The sequence below is a fragment of the Salmo salar genome, chromosome ssa20 (genome assembly GCF_905237065.1).
Source record: "Salmo salar chromosome ssa20, Ssal_v3.1, whole genome shotgun sequence".
Classification (NCBI taxonomy): Eukaryota; Metazoa; Chordata; class Actinopteri; order Salmoniformes; family Salmonidae; genus Salmo; species Salmo salar.
The window spans coordinates 58,644,167-58,668,026 of NC_059461.1; the positions used below are offsets into that span (position 1 = coordinate 58,644,167).

General features: G+C 44.3%; 1 protein-coding gene across 1 annotated transcript; it reads left to right on the forward strand.

Moving 5' to 3' along the window:
- The first annotated feature begins 5,640 nt into the window (after positions 1 to 5,640).
- Positions 5,641 to 23,476, forward strand: LOC106580941 (major facilitator superfamily domain-containing protein 1). Its single transcript, XM_014162523.2, has 16 exons — positions 5,641 to 5,898; positions 6,139 to 6,191; positions 6,719 to 6,831; positions 7,293 to 7,335; positions 9,937 to 10,004; positions 10,085 to 10,193; positions 10,305 to 10,407; positions 15,848 to 15,946; positions 16,862 to 16,973; positions 19,179 to 19,235; positions 19,504 to 19,660; positions 20,025 to 20,122; positions 20,275 to 20,387; positions 20,459 to 20,506; positions 20,723 to 20,789; positions 21,646 to 23,476. The coding sequence occupies exons 1-16, from the start codon at positions 5,736 to 5,738 to the stop codon at positions 21,647 to 21,649; spliced, it is 1,407 nt and encodes a 468-aa protein (XP_014017998.1). The 5' UTR covers positions 5,641 to 5,735; the 3' UTR covers positions 21,650 to 23,476.
- The last annotated feature ends 384 nt before the right edge of the window (positions 23,477 to 23,860 follow it).

Below are 23,860 nucleotides of genomic sequence, written 5' to 3' on the forward strand. Positions count from 1 at the left end.
CCCGGAGGGCGAGGCACAGGGCGATCTGGTTGGCGACGGTGAAACTCCCGCAGCAGTTCGGGGTCCAAAACATCCAAAACCGGAACCCAACACCTCTCCCAACACTCCATGAGGTACTGAAGGCCTCCCGCCCGACGCCTCGAATCCAGGATGGAACAAACGGAGTACGCCGGGGCCCCCTCGATGTCCAGAGGGGGTGGAGGGACCTCCCGCACCTCAGATTCCTGGAGCGGACCAGCCACCACCGACCTGAGGAGAGACACATGGAACGAGGGGTTAATGCAGTAATCAGAGGGAAGCTGTAATCTGTAATGTACCTCGTTCACCCTCCTCATGACTTTGAATGGCCCCACAAACCGCGGCTTCCGGCAGGGCAGGCGGAAGGGCAGGTTTCGGGTCGAGAGCCAGACCCGGTCCTCCGGTGCGAACACCGGAGTCTCACTGAGGTGACGGTCCGCGCTGTTTTCTGGCGGAGCACGGCTCGCTGGAGGTGAACATGGTCGGCCTCCCATGTCTCCTCCGCGCTCCTGAACCAGTCATCAACCGCAGGAGCCTCGGTCTGCCCCTGATGCCATGGCGCCAGAACTGGCTGGTAACCCAATATGCACTGAAAGGGGGAGAGGTTAGTGGAGGAGTGGCGAAGCGAGTTCTGTGCCATCTCGGCCCAGGGCATGAACGCCGCCCACTTCCCTGGCCGGTCCTGGCAATAGGACCGCAGAAACCTGCCCACATCCTGGTTGACCCTCTCTACCTGCCCGTAAGGCTGATCGAGACCCCCAGACGTTCCATGAACGCCTTCCAGACTCTCGATGTGAATTAGAGACCCCGATCAGACACTATATCCTCAGGCACCCTGTAGTGCCGGAAGACGTGAGTAAACAGGGCTTCCGCAGTCTGTAGGGCCGTAGGAAGACCGGGCAGAGGGAGGAGACGACAGGACTTAGAGAAACGATCCACAACGACCAAGATAGTAGTGTTTCCCTATGAAAGAGGTAGATCGGTTAAAAAATCCACAGACAGGTGTGACCAAGGTCATTGTGGAACGGGTAAGGGGTGTAGCTTACCTTAGGGCAGATGTCTCGGAGCCTTACACTAGGCACACACCAAGCAGGAGGAAACATAAACCTTCACGTCCTTTGCCAAGGTGGGCCACCAGTACTTCCCAGTCAGACAGCGCACCGTCCGGCTGATCCCCGGATGACCAGACAAGGGTGACGTGTGGGCCCAATAGATCAACTGGTCACGGACAGCAGACGGAACGTACATAGGCCCGACAGGACACTGGAGGGGAGCGGGCTCTGTACGCAAAGCCTGCTCAATGTCCGCGTCCAGCACCCACACAACCGGCGCTACCAGGCAAGAGGCCGGGAGTATGGGAGTCTGATTCATGGGCCGCTCCTCTGTGTCATACAGCCGGGACAGTGCGTCTGCCTTCGTATTCTGGGAACCTGGTCTGAAAGATAGGGTAAACACAAAATGAGTAAAGAACATGGCCCACCTTGCCTGACGAGGATTCAGTCTCCTCGCTGCCCGGATGTACTCCAGGTTCCGGTGGTCAGTCCAGATGAGAAAAGGGTGTTTAGCCCCCTCAAGCCAATGTCTCCACGCCTTCAACGCTTTAACCACAGCCGACAGCTCCCGGTCCCCCACATCATAGTTACGCTCCACTGGGCTGAGCTTCTTCGAGAAGAAAGCACAGGGGCGAAGTTTTCGTGGCATACCCGAGTGCTGTGAGAGCACGGCTCCTATCCCAACCTTGGACACGTCCACCTCCACTATGAACGCCAAAGAGGGATCTGGATGGGCCAGCATGGGAGCCCAAGTAAACAGAGCTCTTAGCTGCCCAAAAGCCCTGTCCGCCTCAGCCGACCACTGCAACCGTACCCCCTTCAGCAGTGAGGTAGTGGGAGCAGCCACCTGGCCAAAACCCGGATAAATCTCCCATAGTAATTGGCAAACCCTAAAAATCGCTGCACCTCCTTTACCGTGGTGGGAGTCGGCCAATTACGCACGGCTGCAATGCGGTCACTCTCCATCTCCCCCCCTGATGTTGAAATGCGATACCCTAGGAACGAGACGACCTGCTGAAATAACAGGCATTTCTCGGCCTTGACGTACAGGTCATGCTCCAACAGTCGTCCAAGTACCTTGCGCACCAAGGACACATGCTTGGCGCGTGTAGCGGAGTATATCAGAATGTCATCGATATACACCACTACACCCTGCCCATGCAGGTCCCTGAAAATCTTGTCTACAAAGGATTGGAAAACTGATGGAGCATTCATCAACCCGTAGAGCATGACTAAGTACTCATAATGCCCTAAGGTGGTACTAAATGCTGTCTTCCACTCGTCCCCCTCCCGTATACGCACCAGGTTATACGCACTCCTGAGATCCAGTTTGTGAAGAAGCACGCCGCATGCATTGATTCAATCGCCGTGGCGATAAGAGGTAGCGGGTAACTGTACCTCACTGTGATTTGATTTAGACCTCTATAGTCAATGCACGGGCGTAGACCTCCATCCTTCTTCTTCACAAAAAAGAAACTCGAGGATGCGGGTGAAGTGGATGACCAAATGTACCCCTGACACAGGGATTCAGAGACATATGTCTCCATTGCCACCGTCTCCGCTTGCGACAGGGGATACACGTGACTCCTTGGAAGCGCAGCGTCTATCAGGAGATTTATCGCACAATCCCCCCGTCGATGAGGTGGTAATTGAGTCGCCTTCTTTTTACAGAAGGCGAGAGCCAAATCGGCATATTCTGGGGGGATGCGCACAGTGGAGACCTGGTCTGGACTTTCCACCGTGGTAGCACCAACGGAAACCCCTACACACCTCCCCGAGCACTCTCGCGACCACCCCGTGAGAGCCCTCTGTTGCCAGGAGATAGTGGGGTTATGCTGAGCTAACCAGGGAAGGCCTAGTACCACGGGAAACGCAGGAGAGTCAATGAGGAAGAGAGTGATTCTCTCAATCACTTCCGTGGAAGTCGTGACAACTGCAGCATCCCACAAATTGAAATAAATGTAAAAAAGAAAGATGCTATTACACATGTGCATTTAAAGTATAACTTTTTTAATGTATATAAACAAAGTGCATATAAATGTAACAATTCAAAACAAATACAATCTGAACAAAATAATAATAGAATATTGCACCATATCACAGAAAAATAAATAACAATGTGCAAAACTGCAGCATCCCACTTAAAACATTAAGCTGGTCCCTCTTTTCGCTCTCTTCTTCATTTCCATGTTACAACCAGCAGCACACAGCAATGCTGACCATATTTTGCTTTAATGAGAGATTTGCATTCAGAAATACAAGCTGCCTCACTTTCGAGGGGCTGATGCGGTTTCTTCTCTCAGTAATTATTTGTCCCGTTTTCGAGAAGACCCTCTCAGAGGGAACGGATGTGGCCACTATGCAGAGTATCCCTGTCATGACTTTAGTAAGCCGTGGGTAGACAGAGGCCTTGTTCTTCCACCAGCTCAGAGGGCTCCTCCAAATAGGATCGTACCTCCATTATGGCCTCTGCTGAGGGATTCCTTCGTGCTGCATCCCCAGTTGCTCTCTCGTCAAACAGCATCCAAACAGCAGACGTTTGTGGCACTACTGCTGGTGCTTCTGCTCCATCTGCTCCCTCTTCTTCCTGTTGCCCTGGTGCCTGAGCCAGCTGACTGCTGGGGCTGTCCCTCCCTGCTGCTGAGGTTATTCTTTGAAGAGCCTCATCAATCGCTCTGGCATCACTGAAGGTTAACTTCTTAAACCTGGGGTCATGTGCAGCGGTTTCTGTTAGCACGTGATTATATTCCATTCTGTGGAACTTTCTGTCCATTGATGAGCATAGGGTGTCCATCAACTCTGTCACATGTCCTGTGGTTACACTTGCTTCTCTCTGGCGGCTGGCTGTGATTCGCTGCAGACCCTTACACAGGAGTATCATTTTTGAGGCTGTCACATAGCTGAAAAGAGAGAACAATAACTTATTAGTTCAGGTTCATGTTTTGTCTACTGATACTACATTCTCATCTACTGCTCATATACATATATAATACTGGATTAAATAATGGTGTAGTAATAACTGCTTACTGTACCTCTCTCCACTGATCTCCACAGTGACCTGCTCAAAGGATTCCAGGACTCTGCACACCTCCTCCACCACCTCCCATTCCTCTTGGGTCAGAGCATCAACAGGTGCATTGACAATGGCCAGGGTAGAGATGATGGCATCCTTTGACTCAAGAAACCGCTTCAACATATAAAATGTTGAATTCCACCTTGTAGTACAGTCTTGTTTAGGCCTCAGTTCAGGCATCCCCATCTGGCGTTGTGTAGACTTTAGTTTTTCAGTACCTACTGTGCTCCTGTGGATGTATTCCACAGCTGCTTTCACTTTGTCCAAAGTGGGCTTCATCACCTTCGGAGCATCTCTTACAATCAGGTTGATTGTGTGGGCAAGACATGGATGATGGGTCCATTTTAACATTTTCATGGCTTTGGTTATGTTAGCTGCATTGTCGCTAAAACAACAGACCACTTTTCCATCTACTTACCATTCTCTGGCCACTCTCAACAGTTCCTCTGCCAAGTTCTCTGAGGTGTGTCTGTCGCTGAACTCAAACCAGTCCAGAAGACAGCTAGACATCGAAAAATGTTCAATTAAGTGACATGTAACCAACATGTAAGAAGTGGTTACTCTTGATGTCCAGCAGTCAGTGGTAAGGCAAACTGCAGTAGCTTTTTGGTCTCTTTCCCGCACTGAAGCCTGTGTGCTCTCGTACAGTTATGGAATACGTGATTTTGAAAGGGTTTTCCTGCTTGGAATTGTGTACATTGGATTTAGACTATTGCTATAATTTCTAAAACCTCTCTCCTTCATGATATAAATGGCTGGAAATCGGTGGCAATCATTTTAGCCAATGCAATATCAATTTGGCCTTGTTTTGCTACAGACATAGACTTTGGCATAAACTGGTCCATAGAAGACTGCATTGCTGTGGGTCGCAGAGTAGGCCTACTTGACTGAGTGGATACGCTGGCTCCACTACTATCACTAGCAGGCCCGCTAGTTTCTCAAAGCTCCGCTACAGCTAGCTTCACAGTTGGGTGCACAGTTCGCATATGCCGGTGTAGGTTGTGCGTAGAACCGGCTTTATATGAGATTTGGTTTTGGCAAATTCTACACTGTGCTCTAACATTGTCTACATTATTAAAATGCATCCATACTGTGCTTCCGACTCATTTTCCAGCTGTTGTTTTCACAGCTGTCCTTCCTCTCTCTCATCGGCTGCTAAGTGTGTGACTGTGAGTGAGTTGGCTCGGTCCTCCCTCACGGATCTTTGGTTCATTGGTTGACACTGCGTGTCTGATTGACAGGAACAACAGGTGAGGCTGTTAGTCTGAGCAGACAGTCAGAATGAATGTGTGCGCTTGAGCATTTAGGCCTATATTATTATTTATGTGTTTTCGTCCTTTGAATTAGTTCATTCTATTCATTTAAATCTTTTGATTATTCATATCTTAATTTTTAAATATTTGTATAAATAGATTCGGCTCTTCTGATAGGCGAGCTGGCTCTTAGAGCCGACTCGTTCGCCAACGACCCATCACTACTTTTGCGCTCCTTACTGCTGCGCTCAACCAGAGGCGAGTCACGTGGAGCAGGACGTCATTTGACTATCTGCGCCCTATTAACCTTTTGCCTTCCATTCCAAAACACAGACGAAGATGGCGGAGGAGCGACAGAAACTTTTGGACGAGGAAGGGGATGTCTCTTCTTCAGGTCCCAGAAATGAAAGCAGACCGGTCAAACCGATGTCCGCGCTCTGTGACCCGAGACGACTGCTTCATCGCATTTTCGTCCTGCTTTTTATGTGCTTTCTCGGATTCGGTGAGCAGGGCGGTTCTATCAAAACTCTTTGGAGAGAGTTTAGGCTTCTTTCAGCTATCAGACTAATTGCTTTTGGATATTAGACTTCTTTGAGTCGTTGTTAGTTTGGTTATCTTTCACCACGCGGTAGCCTTTTATGACCGTATCAATCAAATCAGAGCGGGTTTAGAATGTTGCGGCACTTTGATGCACAAATACAATGTATTAATTCTACCCACTAACAGCATTACTTTGTTTCAGGAAGTTACTTCTGTTATGATAACCCCGCTGCTTTGCAGACTCAAGTCATACAGGTGAGGAAGGAGGACTGAAGTTTCCTTCTGTCACATGCATAACGTTGGTGTCATGCGACCGACGACACCGTCATGTCACCCTGTCGTCATTGTAGTCTAGCCTGCTCTATGTCAGAGCCTTCCTCCCATGTTTCAATATAGAAAATAACTTCACAAAATGTATTGTACTTTATTATAACTCTATGGCCACGTAATTATGTGTAAGTCTGTTGACTCTTCATGACGATGTTGTAAGCTTGCAGATAAGTGAAACAAAGCAATGTGTCGTCTTTGGTGTTCTGTCGGCACTAACAAGGAAATGGCTTATTAGAACGAGCATAGCTAAGTTTCTCTGTTTATCATTGTGCTCAAAGGTTTTCTAATACTGTAAACAGACCAATATCAGGTCATATTTAGTGTATGGTTGGTCCATGCACTCAGTTCATGTTTGTGTTTCTCTGCCTTTGTTTTGCTTTCTTAAAGATACTTTTCTAGTAATTTGGGCTTCCAATGCACTGACATTCTCTCTCCTCTCTGGTCTGCACCAGGACATGAAGCTGAACACATCCATGTTCATGCAGCTCTATGCCTGGTACTCCTGGCCCAACGTGGTGCTCTGTTTCCTGGGGGGCTTCCTGCTCGACAGGGTCTTTGGCATCAGGTAGGACCACAGGTTACTAATGAAACACTACTGTACTAGCACATGTTCCCTACATGGAATATTTGTTTATTGCCTTCCAAGGACAACAGTTTTGTACAGGCGCAAACATGATATTTAACCTCTTGCCTCCAGTGACAACCTGGTTACAGTCACACAACGCATACATAGTGCTGTGCTGCTCAGAGCAAACACTGTATGTGTACAATACGTAGATAAGGTGAGCTTTACACAATAGGGACCTTATACGTCACATTTATATAATATGATAAGGGATTCTGTAATCACTCTGGTGTGGATTCTGATGTAATTGTGTGTGTGGAGGATTAATCTGAATCTATGAGGAACTAGGGCAGTCATCTCCAGCAACACAAGGAGAGATAACATTGTGATGAACATGTTCATATTCACTTCATATTATCCCCAACTTAGTTTCTGTCACTGTGCTTCTCATATCCTGGTAGGCTAGGAACGATAATCTTCGCCTTGTTTGTCTGCGTTGGACAGGTAGGTAAACACCACATGATGGAGATGTATTTGAGTGCTGCTGTACTTCAAAATATGTAGTACAAATTCAATTGGTCTATTTCCAGTGGTGTAATGTACTTATAAAAATACTTTAAAGTACAGAAGTAGTTTTTAGGAGTATCTGTACTTTACTATTTACACTACCGTTGAAAAGTTTGGGCTCTCTTTCTATTCTGGTTAGAGCCAGTTTGCGCAGTTCTGCGAAGGGCGTAGTACACACCGTTGTATGAGATCTTCAGTTTCTTGGCAATTTCTCGCATGGAATAGACATTTCTCAGAACAAGAATAGACTGGCCAGTTTCAGAAGAAAGGTCTTTGTTTTTGGCCATTTTGAGCCTGTAATCGAAGCCACAAATGCTGAAACCCCAGATACTCAACTAGTCTAAAGAAGGCCAGTTTTATTGCTTCTTTAATCAAGACAACAGTTTTCAGCAGTGCTAACATAATTGCAAAAGGGTTTTCTAATGATCAATTAGCCTTTTAAAATGATAAACTTGGATTAGCTAACACAACGTGCCATTGGAACAAAGGAGTGATGGTTGCTGATAATGGGCCTCTGTACGCCTATGTAGATATTCCATAAAAAATCTGCCATTTCCAGCTACAATAGCCATTTACAACATTAACAGTGTCTACACTGTATTTCTGATCAATTTGATGTTATTTTAATGGACAAAAAAGTAGCTTTTTCAAAAATAAGGACATTTCTAAGTGACCCCAAACTTGAACGTGTGTGTGTGTGTGTGAACATACAGTTGAAGTCGGAAGTTTACTTACAGTTAGGTTGGATTCATTAAAAATTGTTTTTCAACCACTCCACAAATTTCTTGTTAACAAACTATAGTTTGGGCAAGTCGTTTAGGACATCTACTTTGTGCATGACACAAGTAATTTTTCCAACAATCACTTATAATTCACTGTATCACAATTCCAGTGGGTAGAAGTTTACATACACTAAGTTGACTTTGCCTTTAAACAGCTTGTAAAATTCCAGAAAATGATGTCTTGGCTTTAGAAGCTTCTGATAGGCGAATTGACATCATTTGACTCCATTGGAGATGTACCTGTGGATGTTTTTCAAGGCCTACCTTCAAAGTCAGTGCCTCGTTGCTTGACATCATGGGAAAATCAAAAGAAATCAGCCAAGACCTCAGAAAAAAATGTAGACCTCCACAAGTCTGGTTCATCCTTGGGAGCAATTTAAAAATGCCTGAAGGTACCACGTTCATCTGTACAAACAATAGTACGCAAATATAAACACCATGGGACCACGCAGAGATGAACATACTTTGGTGCGAAAAGTGCAAATCAATCCCAGAACAACAGCAAAGGACCTTGTGAAGACGCTGAAGGAAACGGGTACAAAAGTATCTATATCCACAGTAAAACAAGTCCTGTATCGACATAACCTGACAGGCCGCTCAGCAAGGAAGAAGCCACTGCTCCAAAACCGCCATAAAAAAGCCAGACTACGGTTTGCAACTGCACATGGGGACAAATATTGTACTTTTTGGAGAAATGTCCTCTGGTCTGATGAAACAAAAATAGAACTGTTTGGCCATAATGACCATTGTTATGTTTGGAGGAGTAAGGGGGAGGCTTGCAAGCTGAAAAACACCATCCCAACCATGAAGCACGGGGGTGGCAGCATCATGTTGTGGGGGTGCTTTGCTGCAGGAGGGACTGGTGCACTTCACAAAATAGATGGCATCACGAGGTAGGAAAATTATGTGGATATATTGAAGCAACATCTCAAGACATCAGTCAGGAAGTTAAAGCTTGTTCGCAAATGGGTCTTCCAAATGGACAATGACCCCAAGCATACTTCCAAAGTTGTGGCAAAATGGCTTAAGGACAACAAAGTCAAGGTATTGGAGTGGCCATCACAACACCCTGACCTCAACCCCATAGAAAACCTGTGGGCACAACTGAAAAAGCGTGTGTGAGCAAGGAGGCCTACAAACCTGATACAGTTACACCAGCTCTGTCAGGAGGAATGGGCCAAAATTCACCCAACTTATTGTGGGAAGCTTGTGGAAGGCTACCTGAAACGTATGACCCAAGTTAAACAATTTAAAGGCAATTCTACCAAATACTAATTGAGTGTATGTAAACTTCTGACCAACCGGGAATGTGATGAAAGAAATAAAATCTGAAATAAATCATTCTCTCTACTATTATTCTGATATTTCACATTATTAAAATAAAGTGGTGATCCTAACTGACCTAAGACAGGGAATTGTGACTAGGATTAAATGTCAGGAATTGTGAAACTGAGTTTAAATGTATTTGGCTAAGGTGTATGTAAACTTCCGACTTCAGCTGTACATGCATTCAAATCGTGCCGTCTGGTTTGCTTAATATAAGGAATTTGATGTAGAACTTTTACTTTGAACTTTTACTCAAGTATGACAATTGAGTACTTCTTCCCGCACTGTACTTAAGTACATTTAAAATCATACTTTTTTACTCAAGTAGTATTTTCCTGGGGGACTTTTGCTTGATTCATTTTCTATTAAGCTATCTTTACTTTTAAGCTTGACTGTTGAGGTTTTTTTCCACCGCTGTGTATTTCCACAGGTTATAGTTGCTGTTGGGGCACTTCTAGATCTATTCTGGTTAATGGAGATTGGACGCTTTGTGTTTGGGTAAGATGCTTTTTAGAGCTTGTCCTTGCTACAGCTCCAAGCCACTTCTCTCACCCTAACTAAGTGCTCTCTCTGGGTAGGATCGGCGGTGAGTCCCTGGCGGTGGCCCAGAACACCTATGCAGTGAACTGGTTCAAAGGGAAGGAACTCAACCTGGTGTTTGGTCTTCAGCTCAGCATGGCCAGGCTGGTAAGAACACGCTGGAAGCTAAGTATTACACTATATAAATACAGAAGCAAATACTTAAGGCATTATTTATGTGGCTGATCAGGAAGTGTTTGCTTGTCTCCTCTCCCTCAGGGTAGCACGGTCAACATGAACATCATGGGCTCGGTGTACAACCGTGTCGCTGACCTGGTAGGCTCGACAGGACACACCACTCTGGGAGTCTCACTCATGATCGGTGAGTTAAGTGTGTGTGTCAGCTGTTTGTTCACCCGCCTGAAACTGATAATAACTCATCCGCAACCACCCGACCTATATGTGCTAAAGAGAAAATCTGAGTCCCGCACCTGACCCTTACCCGCAAATATCCAAAATGTGCTGTGCAGTTCTTTTTTCTTTTCTTCTCTTAAACAATTTATTGAGCCATTACATTTCTCTTGAGCATTTTAAAAGGCTTGCGCCTATTGAACAGTAGCCTATTATTTTACTGAAACAAAACAAAATGTGAAACTGTAAATGGACATCTTGTTGGCTGACTGCCTGTCTGGGCTAATATACCGGTATTTGAATTTTTTTTTCATTATATTATAATTTTTTCATTATGTGTGTGTGTGTGTGTGCAAGCAAGACATTTTCATAATATTTTTTTTAATATATATATATATATATATATATATATATATATATATATATATATATATATATATGAAAAAATAGGTTTAGAAAATAAATGGATTTTTAACACACCAAAGTTTAGAAAATCTAAGTACCCACTGTCCAATTATGAGGGTATAATTGTCTGTCTTGCTTTCTTTTGCAGCACTGTTAAGAAACGTAATTGGGTCCACTGTGCCAGGTTTCAGGTTGCGCCTGGATTCTTCAACGCTCCTGGCAGTGCTGAAGAAGCGTTCACTCTATGTGCTTGATGCCGGAATGCAGAGAATTCTCTTTGCGAGAGTCCGAGTTGAGCAAAGGTACGCTCCTGCTTCTCCCAGAAAGCAAGCAAACTTTCCCCAACACAATCCTCCAGGGAAAAGTGAGTGCTTCTATACCTCTGGATTCCGTCGATCTCTTCGGCTTCTGTCTTGTCCTCCCGCTCCGTCAAGTTAAATCTTGGTCTCTTTATGGAGTAGTTGCTTGTGCTTCCAACTGTAATGTGAATATTTTTCAATACATTACTTGGCTATTCGGCCAGGGGGCATGGTGACACCATTTAGCAAGTAATAGGTCTATGAATATCCATAACCTACTAGTATAGGCTTACCTAATGATTCAGGCCTATAGCAGTCTAAATCCTAAAAATACCTAATAAGAATAGACCTAATGATTATTATGTTATCGTGGATGAAATCCTCTGTCCGTGGTGCTGCAACTCCATCAGCGTCGACACAAGGCACCGTGGCTGGACAGGTCCGTGGTGCTGAAACTCGACTGGCTCTGTCAGTCTCCTGGCTTGGTCGTACATAGCGACTCGTTCTTCGTTGAGGTGCATCTTCAGTGTTTTGGGTACAGGAACGTGGTGAGTTTCCGAGTGGGAGTGAGCAGCATCTTCTCGGTGAGGACCTTTGATGCCTGTACGCGGATGTGTTCAGCGTAGAGTGGATCTCTGCTTGTTGGCTCACAGCGTTGTTTTAGTTTGTAAAACCAGAGCATCACCAAATGGAGAGTGGGGTACTTCTCTCCTTCTAGCTCTAAAAATACTGCCTTGAAGACTGACAGGAAGTCGATGAGTACTCAGCTCATCCTGGTAAATGCCCTTAATTCAACCCAGTTGGTCTCTGTCCTTGAGCAATTGCCGTATTTCTGTTTACTGCTTGCTGACCAACTCCAGCATGTCAGCCTTCAAACTCCACGCTGGTGACGACGCAACTTTTCAGTTGCCAATCTTCGGTCCAAAAATGGCACTTAAGCACGGTGTATGCTCTTTTCTTGAAATCATCCATCCACATGTCTGTGGTGATGGCAACGTCACCGTCATCTAAAGTATTTTTGATTGACTCAGACAGTGTAGCCTTCTCTGTTGCAGCCTGTTTGGCTCTTTCGCACACCGTCTGTCTGTGTGGGATGATAGAGTTGGCGTTGACAGCTCCATAACTGGCTCCAATGTTAATAAGTCCCTGTGCCATGGAGGTGAAGCCCTTTCCCGAAAACAATGTCCACACAAACATCAATGAACTTGTATGTCACCTGCAGTGGTATCTTTTTGCTGTCAGCGTACATGTAAGATGAGATGGGCTGGAGACCTGACCTGCTGGTACACGGTTCGACTGGTTGGGCTTGCTCTGTCTGCAGGTGTGACGTGCCATATTTGAAGTCTTGTGACTGTCTAATTTGTATAGTGCCTCAATCATCACACAAAACAGGCTGCACTGCTATCATCCTCTTTTACCACTCCAACAAATCTTCCCTCCCTTTTCCTTATTTTCACCTCACGTTTCTGCAGCTTTTCTCTTATTGAATTAAACTCCGACACGGTCCTTTTTGCCTCAGTGGATTGATGTTACAATTTTCTGCCCAAGTTCCAAAAAGCATTTTGGAGATTGGCGCATGTATTTGGCATGCACACCTTTAGGCCCTATATCTTAGGCTAGGCACTAATGCCAAATAAAAAATATATGAAACTCAGTGTGGCCTATAGATGGGAACAAGAATTATGGATTTTTATAATGAATTGTTTCTCTTTATTCAACCCGCCCGACCTTCATCCACACAATATTTCATGACCCTACACCCACCTGCCCCCCAATATAACCGCAGGGACTGCGGGTTATGAGTCAAACCTCGCATCACTAGTGTGTGTATTTTATTAGGATCCCCATTAGCTGTTGCTTAAGCAGCAGTTACTCTTCCTGGGGTCCACATATATCTTGACATAATACAGAACCACACATTGTGTGTGGGAGAGAGATGCGTGTCCATATTTGATCAAGAGGAGTGAGCTTGATTTCCAGGCCTGCTGTCTACATTGAGCTTCAGGTTACATATCTCTCTCCAGCCCTGTCTGCATCACCATACCATTTCTATCACAAATGCTCTCTAATCTCAGCACTGATAGAGGGATGGATAAAAGAAAGTGGGGGAGACTAAGAAACTGAGAGGAAAAAACATGAGACATTAAGCCTGTGAGATGGGTCCAATATATCCATACCCTACGGTTAGTTCAAACCAAAGCCTACTTAATTTAGCCACATACTGTACTTATTGAAATTTCACCTGGTTAATAGAGAATATTTGATGGACCACATACCCCTCTGCTGTAGAGGGGGTATGTGATGTGAGAGAGTTTAGTTCGAGAGGCAAATAAAATAAAAAAAATTGTTCACATACACGTGTTTAGCAGATGGTATTGCAGGTATAGTGAAATGCTTGTGTTTCGAGTTCCAACAGTGCACTAATATCTAACAATTTCACAACAATGTACACAAATCCAAATTAAAGGAATAGAATTAAGAATATATAAATATTTGGACGAGCAATGTCGGCACGGCATAGAACACAGTATATACATATGAGATGAGTACTGCAAAATATGTAAACATTAACTTCTCTAGGAAAGGGGGGCAGTATTGAGTAGCTTGGATGAAAAGCATGCCCAAAAATGCCTGCTACTCTAGCCCAAAAGCTAGAATATGCATATAATTAGTAGATTTGGATAGAAAACACTCTGAAGTTTCTAAAACTGTTTGAATGATGTCTGTGAGTATAACAGAACTCATATGGCAGGCAAAAACCTGAGAAAAAATCCATCCAGGAAGTGGGAAATCTGAGGTTTGTAGTTTTTCAAGTGATTGCCTATCCAATATACAGTGTCTGGGGGGGTCATATTGCACTTCCTAAGGCTTCCACTAGATGTCAACAGTCTTTAGAATGTTGATTCGGGCTTCTACTGTGAATGGGGAGAGAAGAGCTGATTCAGAAGGTGTCTGGAAAATTGGCATGATCCTCAATCATGCGCGCAGCCATGAGAGCGAGCTGCCTTTCCTTTCAATTCTAAAGACAAAGGAATTGTCCGGTTGGAATATTATTGAATATTTATGATAAAAACATCCTAAAGATTGATTCTATACATCGTTTGACATGTTTCTACGAACTGTAATGTAACTATTTAGACTTTTCGTCTGGACTAAACTCGCACGCTTAGTGAATTCGGAGTGCTGGACTAAACGCGCAAACAAAATGGAGGTATTTGGACATAAAGATGAACTATCGAACAAAACAAACATTGTGGAACTGGGATTCCTGGGAGTGCATTCCGATGAAGATCATCAAAGGTAAGTGAATATTTATAATGCTATTTCTGACTTCTGTTGACTCCACAACATGGCAGGTATGGCTTGTTTTGATGTCTGAGCGCTGTACTCAGATTATTGCAAAGTTTGCTTTCGCCGTAAACCTTTTTTTAAATATGACACAGCGGTTGCATTAAGGAGAAGTTTATCTATAATTCTGTGCATAACACTTATCTTTTATGAAAGTTTATGATGAGTATTTCTGTAAATTGATGTGCTCATTCACTGTTAGTTTTGGAGGCAAAACATTTCTGAACATTACACGCCAATGTAAAATGGGGCTTTTGGATGTAAATATGAACTTTATCGAGCAAAACATACATGTATTGTGTAACGTGAAGTCCTATGAGTGCCATCTGATGAAGATCATCAAAGGTTAGTGATTAATTTTAGCTGTATTTCTGGTTTTTGTGATGCCTCTCATTGCTTGGAAAATGGCTGTGTGGTTTTTCTTGTCTAGGTGCTGTCCTAACATAATCTAATGCTATGCTTTCGCCGTAAAGCCTTTTTGAAATCGGACACTGTGGTTGGATTAACGAGAAGTCTATCTTTAAAATGGTGTGTAATACTTGTATGTGTGAGAAATTTGAATTTTGAGATTTTTGTTGTTTTGAATTTGGCGCTCTGTTATTTCACTGGCTGTTGGCAGGGTGGGATGCTCTTGTCCCACATTTCCCAGAGAGGTTAAAGTGACGAGTGTTCCCTTTATTAAAGTGGCCAGTGATTTCACGACTGTGTATATTGGGCAGCAGCCTCTAAGGTGCTAGTGATGGCTATTTAACACTCTGACGGCCTTGAGATTGAAACACAGCTTCTGTCTCTCGGTCTCAGCTTTGATGCTTTCATTCTCTCGGTCCCAACAATCGACCACCTCCAAGAAATTGAAAGCATTCCGGCAACAGCTCTCGACACTAAATCCAAAGTAAAACTTTGAGCTACTTTATCTAATTACTCTGACTGTTGGGCCTAAGGAAGCAGATAAAAAAAAAAAAAACATGAGCTGGCGCACACCCAGAATAATAGTTTGTGTGGAGGTGCTGACAAACGGTGAATAAACTATCAAAATAAAGTCGCACACTCCATGTATAATCTCCTAGCAATTTAATGGGTATTTACCAACGTTTCGGCATCACTGTGCCTTCCTCAGGAAGCAGTCATGTTTATTTAGACTAAACTAGACAGGGCTTTACAGATCCTTTCCAGGCTCTTCTCATGAGGACTTACCCTATGGTGCTGCCGTGGGTTCATGAGACACACCTACCTGTTCATAGCTGATGTAATGATTTCCTGTCTCTCTCTCCCTTATCCCCTCCTCACCCTTTCTCTCTTGCTCACGCTCTCTTGCTCTCTCCATCTATCTCTCTTTCTTCTTCTCTTCTCCTTCTCCAGCTGGGGTGACCTGTATATTCTCTCTGGTTTGTGCTCTGGTGTTGGGCTACCTGGACAAGCGAGCCGAGAGGATCCTCAACAAGGAACAGGGAGGGACCGGTGAGTTAACATGGCACTCTGTGACCGCGTCAGATGTGTATCCCAATCAGAGCTGAATAACACCGGATAATGACCGCGTCAGATGTGTATCCCAATCAGAGCTGAATAACACCGGATAATGACCGCGTCAGATGTGTATCCCAATCAGAGCTGAATAACACCGGATAATGACCGCGTCAGATGTGTATCCCAATCAGAGCTGAATAACACCGGATAATGACCGCGTCAGATGTGTATCCCAATCAGAGCTGAATAACACCGGATAATGACCGCGTCAGATGTGTATCCCAATCAGAGCTGAATAACACCGGATAATGACCGCGTCAGATGTGTATCCCAATCAGAGCTGAATAACACCGGATAATGACCGCGTCAGATGTGTATCCCAATCAGAGCTGAATAACACCGGATAATGACCGCGTCAGATGTGTATCCCAATCAGAGCTGAATAACACCGGATAATGACCGCGTCAGATGTGTATCCCAATCAGAGCTGAATAACACCGGATAATGACATTGACAGGGATGACGGTCATTATCTATGGTTATGTCCACTGAATTCTGACACCGTTAGTGTGAGGGAGGTGATGGAGGGTAGATTCCTTCTCCTACTAATCTGTTACCTGTCACAATTAGCCAATCTTATTTTTCCTTGATGAATTTAGTTGATTTAAGGAGTTATTTATCCACCTGGGAAACCTCCAACTCCCAGTTGTGTGTAATCTTGTCAGAATTGATCATTGTGAAGGTAGCTTGTGTTTCCCTGGGCTGGCTTTAGTGTGACTGGGGTGGAGGTCAGGGGTCGTAGTACTACTTCCTGTGGGTTATTGACTGGCTGTTGTCATACCTCTTTCCCAAGGTGATTCTTTAGCCAAGACTGCTTCTGTGTGTTGAACATTTGTTCTGTGTGTGTAGGGGAAGTGATCAAGCTGACGGATGTGAAGGACTTTCCCTTCCAACTGTGGCTCATCTTCATCATCTGTGTGGGTTACTACGTGGCCATCTTCCCCTTCATCGGATTGGGACAGTGAGTAGCACACGAACCATCACTCATGTCTGATCAGCCAAAACCATCACCAATATGGCCAGCTTTTTATCACAAGTAGTTATTTGGGTTGCAAGGTGATTGTAGATCGGGGATTATGTGCTGCCCCTCGTTCAAGCCCGTCCCCTCGAACACAATGTCTATTCTCCGTCATGTAAAATACCTCGGATTAATATTATCTTTAGTTAAACTCTTTTAGAATATAATCTTTAATTCCATTTGACCCTTGCTGATTAAAACATGTATTAACAGTTGGTGACCATGTAATCTAATCCTCTGAGTGGGTAGGAAAGATAAAGGGACTCGGAGACCTGAAATAGCCTTGTTAAATTACAATAGCTGTGTCTGATCAATAGACAGACTGTTACAGGGCAGAATAGTACATCTCTTGGTATAAAAGAAAACCAATCCATAAGCAAAGAGAGAACAAAAGGGGGAGAGAGATATGGGTGAGGGGACACGGGGGGAGGAGAGACGGCGGGAGGAGAGACAAAGAGATGGCTGGATGGGGGGGGAGGAGAGAGGCAGATGGGGGGAGAGGCAGATGGGGGAGGAGGGGGAGAGGCAGGCGGGAGATATATATATATATATAATCACACACACACACAGAGCTCTGGAAAAAATTGAGACCACTGCAAAATTATCAGTTTTTCTGGTTTTACTATTTATTGGTATGTATTGGTTAAAATGAACATTTTTGTTTTATTCTATAAACTACTGACAACATTTCTCCCAAGTAAAAATATTGTCATTTAGAGCATTTATTTGCAGAAAATTACTAGTCAAAATAACAAAAAATATGCAGTGTTGCTAGACCTCGAATAATGCAAAGAAAATAAGTTCATATTCATTTTTAAACAACACAATACTAATGTTTTAACTTAGGAAGAGTTCAGAAATCAATATTTGGTGGAATAACCCTGATTTTCAATCACAGCTTTCCTGCGTCTTGGCATGTTCTCCACCAGTCTTTCACATTGATGTTGGGTGACTTTATGCCACTCCTGGCGCAACAATTCAAGCAACTCGGCTTTGTTTGATGGCTCCATCTTTCCCTTGATCACATTCCAGAGGTCTTCAATGGGGTTCAGGTCTGGAGATTGGGCTGGCCATGACAGGGTCTTGATCTGGTGGTCCTCCATCCACACCTTGATTGTCCTGGCTGTGTGGCATGGAGCATTGTCCTGCTGGAGAAACCAATCCTCAGAGTTGGAGAACATTGTCAGAGCAGAAGGAAGCACGTTTTCCTCCAGGACAACCTTGTACGTGGCTTGATTCATGCGTCCTTCACAAAGACCAATCTTCCTGATTCCAACCTTGCTGAAGCACCCCCAGATCATCACCGATCCTCCTCCAAATTTCAGTGGCTGGAGACCTGGAGAGGCCTACAAGCCACACTGTCTCGCACCCACTGTGAAATTTGGTGGAGGATCGGTCTGACAATACTGCCTATTTTCTTTGTTATTTTGACCAGTTCTCATTTTCTGCAAATAAATGCTCTAAATGAAAATATTTTTTATTTTGAATTTGGGAGAAATGTTGTCAGTAGTTTATAGAATAATACAGTGTCGATGCCTGCTGAGCAAATAAATGTCAAAGACTCAAGTCACCCAAGTCAAGACTGTTCTCTCTGCTACCACACGGCAAGCGATATCGGAGCGCCAAGTCTAGGACCAAAAGGCTCCTTAACAGCTTCTACCCCTAAGCCATAAGACTGCTGAACAACTAATCAAATGGTCACCGGACTATCTTCTATTTCCCCCCCTTTGTTTTTACACTGCTGCTACTCGCTGTTTATTATCAATGCATAGTCACTAGGCGCTGCATCTCAGTGCAAGAGGTGTCACTGCAGTCCCTGGTTCGAATCCAGGCTGCATCACATCCGGCCGTTATTGGGAATCCCGTAGGGTGGCGCACAATTGGCCCAGCGTCGTCTGGGTTTGGCCGGGGTAGGCCGTCATTGTAAATAACAATTTGTTCTCAACTGACTTGCCTAGTTAAATAAAGGTAATAGCAGCATAAAGAGTACGTTGGTCTGAGTTGAGCAGTGAGGAGTGCCTATAGTAATAGGACAGGAGCAGGGATGTGCTTAATGTGGTGGTGGGATATGTTACAGTGATAGTATGGACATACTCTGGTCTGCTGTGACTGACTGTTCTCTCACCTCTGTCTGTCTTCCCCTTGCAGGGTTTTCTTCATCGAAAAGTTCAACTTCTCACCACCTGAGGCAAGAGCAATCAACAGGTAACACACAACATTTTACCCCAGTCTGAGATGCCAGAGTAATTCAATAAGACGAGTGATCCCATTTGGACGGAGTGAGGCCTGTGTTAGGAGTTCTTCAAATGAGGTTTGTTTTAGCTCTCCTCACCTCAGGCTAAGAACTGCCACAACACATTGTAACTGTACGTTTCTCTATCCCTTCCTTCCTCTCCTTTCCCTTTTCTCTTCCTTCTCCTCCTCCCTTCCTCTCCCTCCGTGTCTCTCTCTCCACCCTCTTCTTCTCTCCCAGTATTGTGTACATCATCTCGGCCCCAGCCTCTCCTGTGTTGGGCTTCATGGTGGACAGGATAGGGAAGAACGTAATGTGGGTGATGTATGCCGTCTTCACGACGCTCATAGCCCACATGATGCTCGCCTTCACCTTCTGGAACCCCTGGATCGCCATGGTGATGACAATTCTCCCTTCTATTACCGTTAGAATGGTACAGAGTGGGTCACAGCAGAATATGACCTTGGAGACATTAGGACATTCACTAGAAACCTGGTGTATGCAAGAATGAGCAGTGGACCAGATTTGGACATGCAACCTTGGATCACTGGGTCCTTGAACACTCGCATTTGTTTAGTCCTGCAAGACAGTCAGATTTATTATATATATATATATATATATATATATATATATGTATATGTATATGTATATGTATATATATGTGTATGTATGTATGTATGTAGTTGTATTGTGACTGGGTAACCAGGTATAGTGAATGGTGTTGGTAACAGTGTTGATTATGGTGTGTCTGTGTCCTCCAGTCCCTGTTGGGTGTGTCCTACTCCCTGCTGGCCTGTGCCCTGTGGCCCATGGTGGCCTTCGTGGTGCCAGAGCATCAGCTGGGGACAGCCTATGGCTTGTAAGTATACTTTCTCCTACCCACCCCTTCTGTCTAACCAGAAAACGTCCTCATACCTACAGGCTTTTGCATTCTGGCCACCATTATTTGTGCCTATGATGATACTGCTGCTGCTGTTGATGGTGATGATGCATGGCATTTCTACCTCCCAGCATGCAGTCCATCCAGAACCTGGGCCTGGCTCTGATCTCCATGGCTGCAGGATCTATTCTGGACAACAAGGGATACCTCTTCCTGGAGGTCTTCTTCAGCGCCTGTGTCTGCTGTGAGTAACACTTCTGTGTGTCTGTGTGTGTTGAGTCAACCAATAAATGTCTCTCTCTCTCTCTCTCTCAGTGGCACTGATCGCAGTAGTGATGCTGTACTTTGTTGATTATCTACGAGGTAAGAGAGATGGGAGCTGGCCTCCTGCTCCCCTGACACCATTACACCACTCACTGTGGAGCGTGCATTATGATATCATCACTAACCATGCTCTTTGATATCCCTCTCCTGTTCTCTCTCCCCCACCCTTTCTCTTTCTGTCCTTCTCCCTCTTTGTTTCCTCTCCCTACCACTCTCTCTCCTCCTCTCTCTCCATTACTCCCTTTCTCTCTTCAGGAGGAGATCTGAACCTCTCAGCCTCTGCCAGGGCCAAACTCCTGAAGTGCTCCAATTCAGATTCAGAGTGAGTATCCATGACCTTTCACCTCCCCCCTCTCACACTCAACAGACAAGAGCCACTGAACGTTTGGTTCTCAACCCACTCATAAGGAGAAAGGCAAGGACCTATTATCAATGTATTATTATCAATGTATTATTAAACATCCAACTGGTGCTGGACTAAAAACAAAAGCCTGCAACTTCATTAGAGTTCCCAACCTCTCACCTTATCTGAAGGCTCAGAGAAAGTTGTAAGAGAAGCTCTACGATATATGATCCCAAGTGGGTTTGTTGAAAACATTTGAGAAAAGCCATTTCAGAGGTTTGTAGTTAACATTCTGAATGAACATGTGCATGGTTAGTAGATCATATGACCGCTCTGGATTGAGTCCGATTTAGTCTTTCTCTATATCAAGAGTGTATTTGGTGCTCAATCTGCATAATGTTTTCATGTATTGTTTCCTTGCTCCTTAATTAATTCTGGCTCTCCTAACACGCGTGGTCCCGTGTGAGCGTGGTCCCGTGTGAGCGTGGTCCCGTGTGAGCGTGGTCCCGTGTGAGCGTGGTCCCGTGTGAGCGTGGTCCCGTGTGAGCGTGGTCCCGTGTGAGCGTGGTCCCGCGTGAGGTCTAACCTGTTTCTTTTCTTGTGTGTAGTGTCACTGCTCGGCCCAATACCTCTCCAATGTCTTCTCTCCTTCCCTCTGCCCTTGTTGACTTGCCCATGCAGATGTGAAAAATGGGATGAAGTTAATGTTTCACTTATCAACAATTCAACAAGGGCAGTAGAGAAGGATTTATCATTCTAGTTGGCTTTTGGAGTATGTGTGTGGCTGTGTGCAGAGTACCCCAGACTAACGCATTGGCCCTGTGCTGTTTTCCAGGTGAGAGGTCACACAGTCCTGGGCCACAGCTGTCAATCACCCCCTAGGGAGCCTACTGACTCCTCCCATCTGCACACTGACCCATTCCTGCAATGTAACTGACCCCTCCCACCAACATACTGACCCCTCTGATCTGACATCACATACCGACTCGTCCTCCCCGCCTCACTGACTCCTCCCTCCCGTGGCTGTGTGAGGGCTGGCTAATGACTGACTGGTGTTTGTGTGCATGCTTTGGAACCTCAAACCTCAGCACCAATCATACTTTAATGTCAGTAGTGGGGTACCAGAAAGCACTTTAAGCTGACTTTTAAGGGTTTTTAAATGTCTTTGGAACTAGGCCCCAGGCTGAGTGACTTTTACTTCAGGGATGTAAAGTTATTCACTGATAATGCACGTGTGGATGTGCCTTATTGCTTAGTAAAATCACCTACGCTATAAGAGGTGAACTGGTTCAATATTCTTAGAACAAAATCTTTGAAGCATCTCTCTAAAACCAGGGTGTTAGGACTTAATTGTCCATCAATGTTATATTATGCATGTTTTGATAAATGTATATTGTTCAGAAAGGTCTTTACATTTTTACTTTAAGTTTTTGATCATCTGAAACAAACAGTTCGTATGCTTTACTTCTAAACGCCCATAAATGAATAATCTGTGTAATCATCATGAAGACAATGTCATCAAACTGGCAACGCAAAACCAGCCCATGTCCTTCCCCGGCTTTTACATACAGTGAGGTCATTCTCAATAGTAATCATATCCGCATCATCTAGTTTGACAGATTTATGCTGGAGGATTTTAGAATCTGCATTGTGTTAAATTCTTTATAGCGCCGTTCCTTCATTAAATTCCTTTTCTCTTGGCTCGTCGTATAGGCTCGTAAAACTTTACTCTCTGTCACACCATCAAGGCTAAGGCAGACCTTGTCAAAGTGATAAAGGAATTTAAAGGGGAAACATTTTTGATAGTATTCACCCAATGTATAATTACGTTCCATTTCTTAACTTTTAACTCAAATTTTGAATGCAGCAGTTTTACAGTGACCTTCATGAAAATGACCTGGCTTATGGGTAAGAAGGAGAACTTTTAAGAAACCTATAACATTGGTAAAGGGGGATACCTAGTCAGTTATACAACTGAATGTATTCAACTGAAATGTATCTTCTGCATTCCTCTGAATCAGAGGGGTGTGTGGGGCTGCCAAAACATTGGCGATGGGGTGGAAACCCTCTTTGCTGTACAACTGAATGAAGGATACATGTTTTTGTTGTTGATATTTATTGACCAACCTCAGGAAATTGCCGAAAAACACTTTCATGTGTTGAAAACCACTAAATCAAATGATAATTCTGTCAATCACTTTTGATAGTTTTTCTATTGTAATGAATGATTTCTTCAAATTCTTTAACCCTGAATCAGTTTTCTGCAGGACATCGCGAGCTTTAACTAAGTGGCTTGCCGTAGCATATTATTAGGTCAAATATTGTAGTGGAGGAAGCCGATCCATATACCACTAAAGTTGTGATGGCTGTTTGTTTGTATTTGTTAGCTGCAGAATAGTCTCTGTGTAAATTGTACTGAGTGCTGTTTGTTTAGAGTTGATCTCTCTAGCAAACTTCTAACAGCTCTAAATAACATGTGTTCTATGGGTACTACTGCATAGAGCAAAGATCTCCAACCCTGTTCCTGGAGAGAAATTCATCATTTCAATTTTTTGCAATTAAAAAAATGACCTCAAACTCCATGTTATTTTAGGCAATTTTAAATTGCCACAGTTAAAATGTTATAAATGAATTTCAAATAAAAAGAAATGCATGTTTTTATTACATATCTGATGTTCACTGTGTTTGTTAAAGAACCTTATAAGGCCCTTGTGTCCTTGCCAGATCTGCTTGTCATTCTGTCTGATCAAATGTACTTTCATATACTACAGTATTGTCTCAGGATGGCAAATAAACGTAAGTATTTTTACAAAAATGATTATACCACTCCCCCTGCTGTCCTTGTAGAGTTGAAAGGGGTCAGAGGGTCGGTCAGCAGACTGAGGAAAAGCTGGCCAAACTCAGGCCCATGTCAGGTTTTGGCCTGCGCAACCGTTACCTGTCCAGACTAGGAGCTCAGGTACACACACACACACACACCACACACACAAACACCGTATGCACATGGGTGCTAAATTCCCTTCTACTTCCTCCAGCTCCCAGATCACTAC

What these genes read in the sequence shown, in the direction of transcription:
- LOC106580941 (XM_014162523.2), top strand. Translation starts at nt 5,736, where the DNA reads ATGGCGGAGGAGCGACAGAAACTTTTGGACGAGGAAGGGGATGTCTCT. An exon ending in TATGTGCTTTCTCGGATTCG is followed by an intron (nt 5,899 to 6,138) that starts GTGAGCAGGGCG and finishes ACTTTGTTTCAG; the next exon opens with GAAGTTACTTCTGTTATGAT. An exon ending in TGTTTGTCTGCGTTGGACAG is followed by an intron (nt 7,336 to 9,936) that starts GTAGGTAAACAC and finishes GTATTTCCACAG; the next exon opens with GTTATAGTTGCTGTTGGGGC.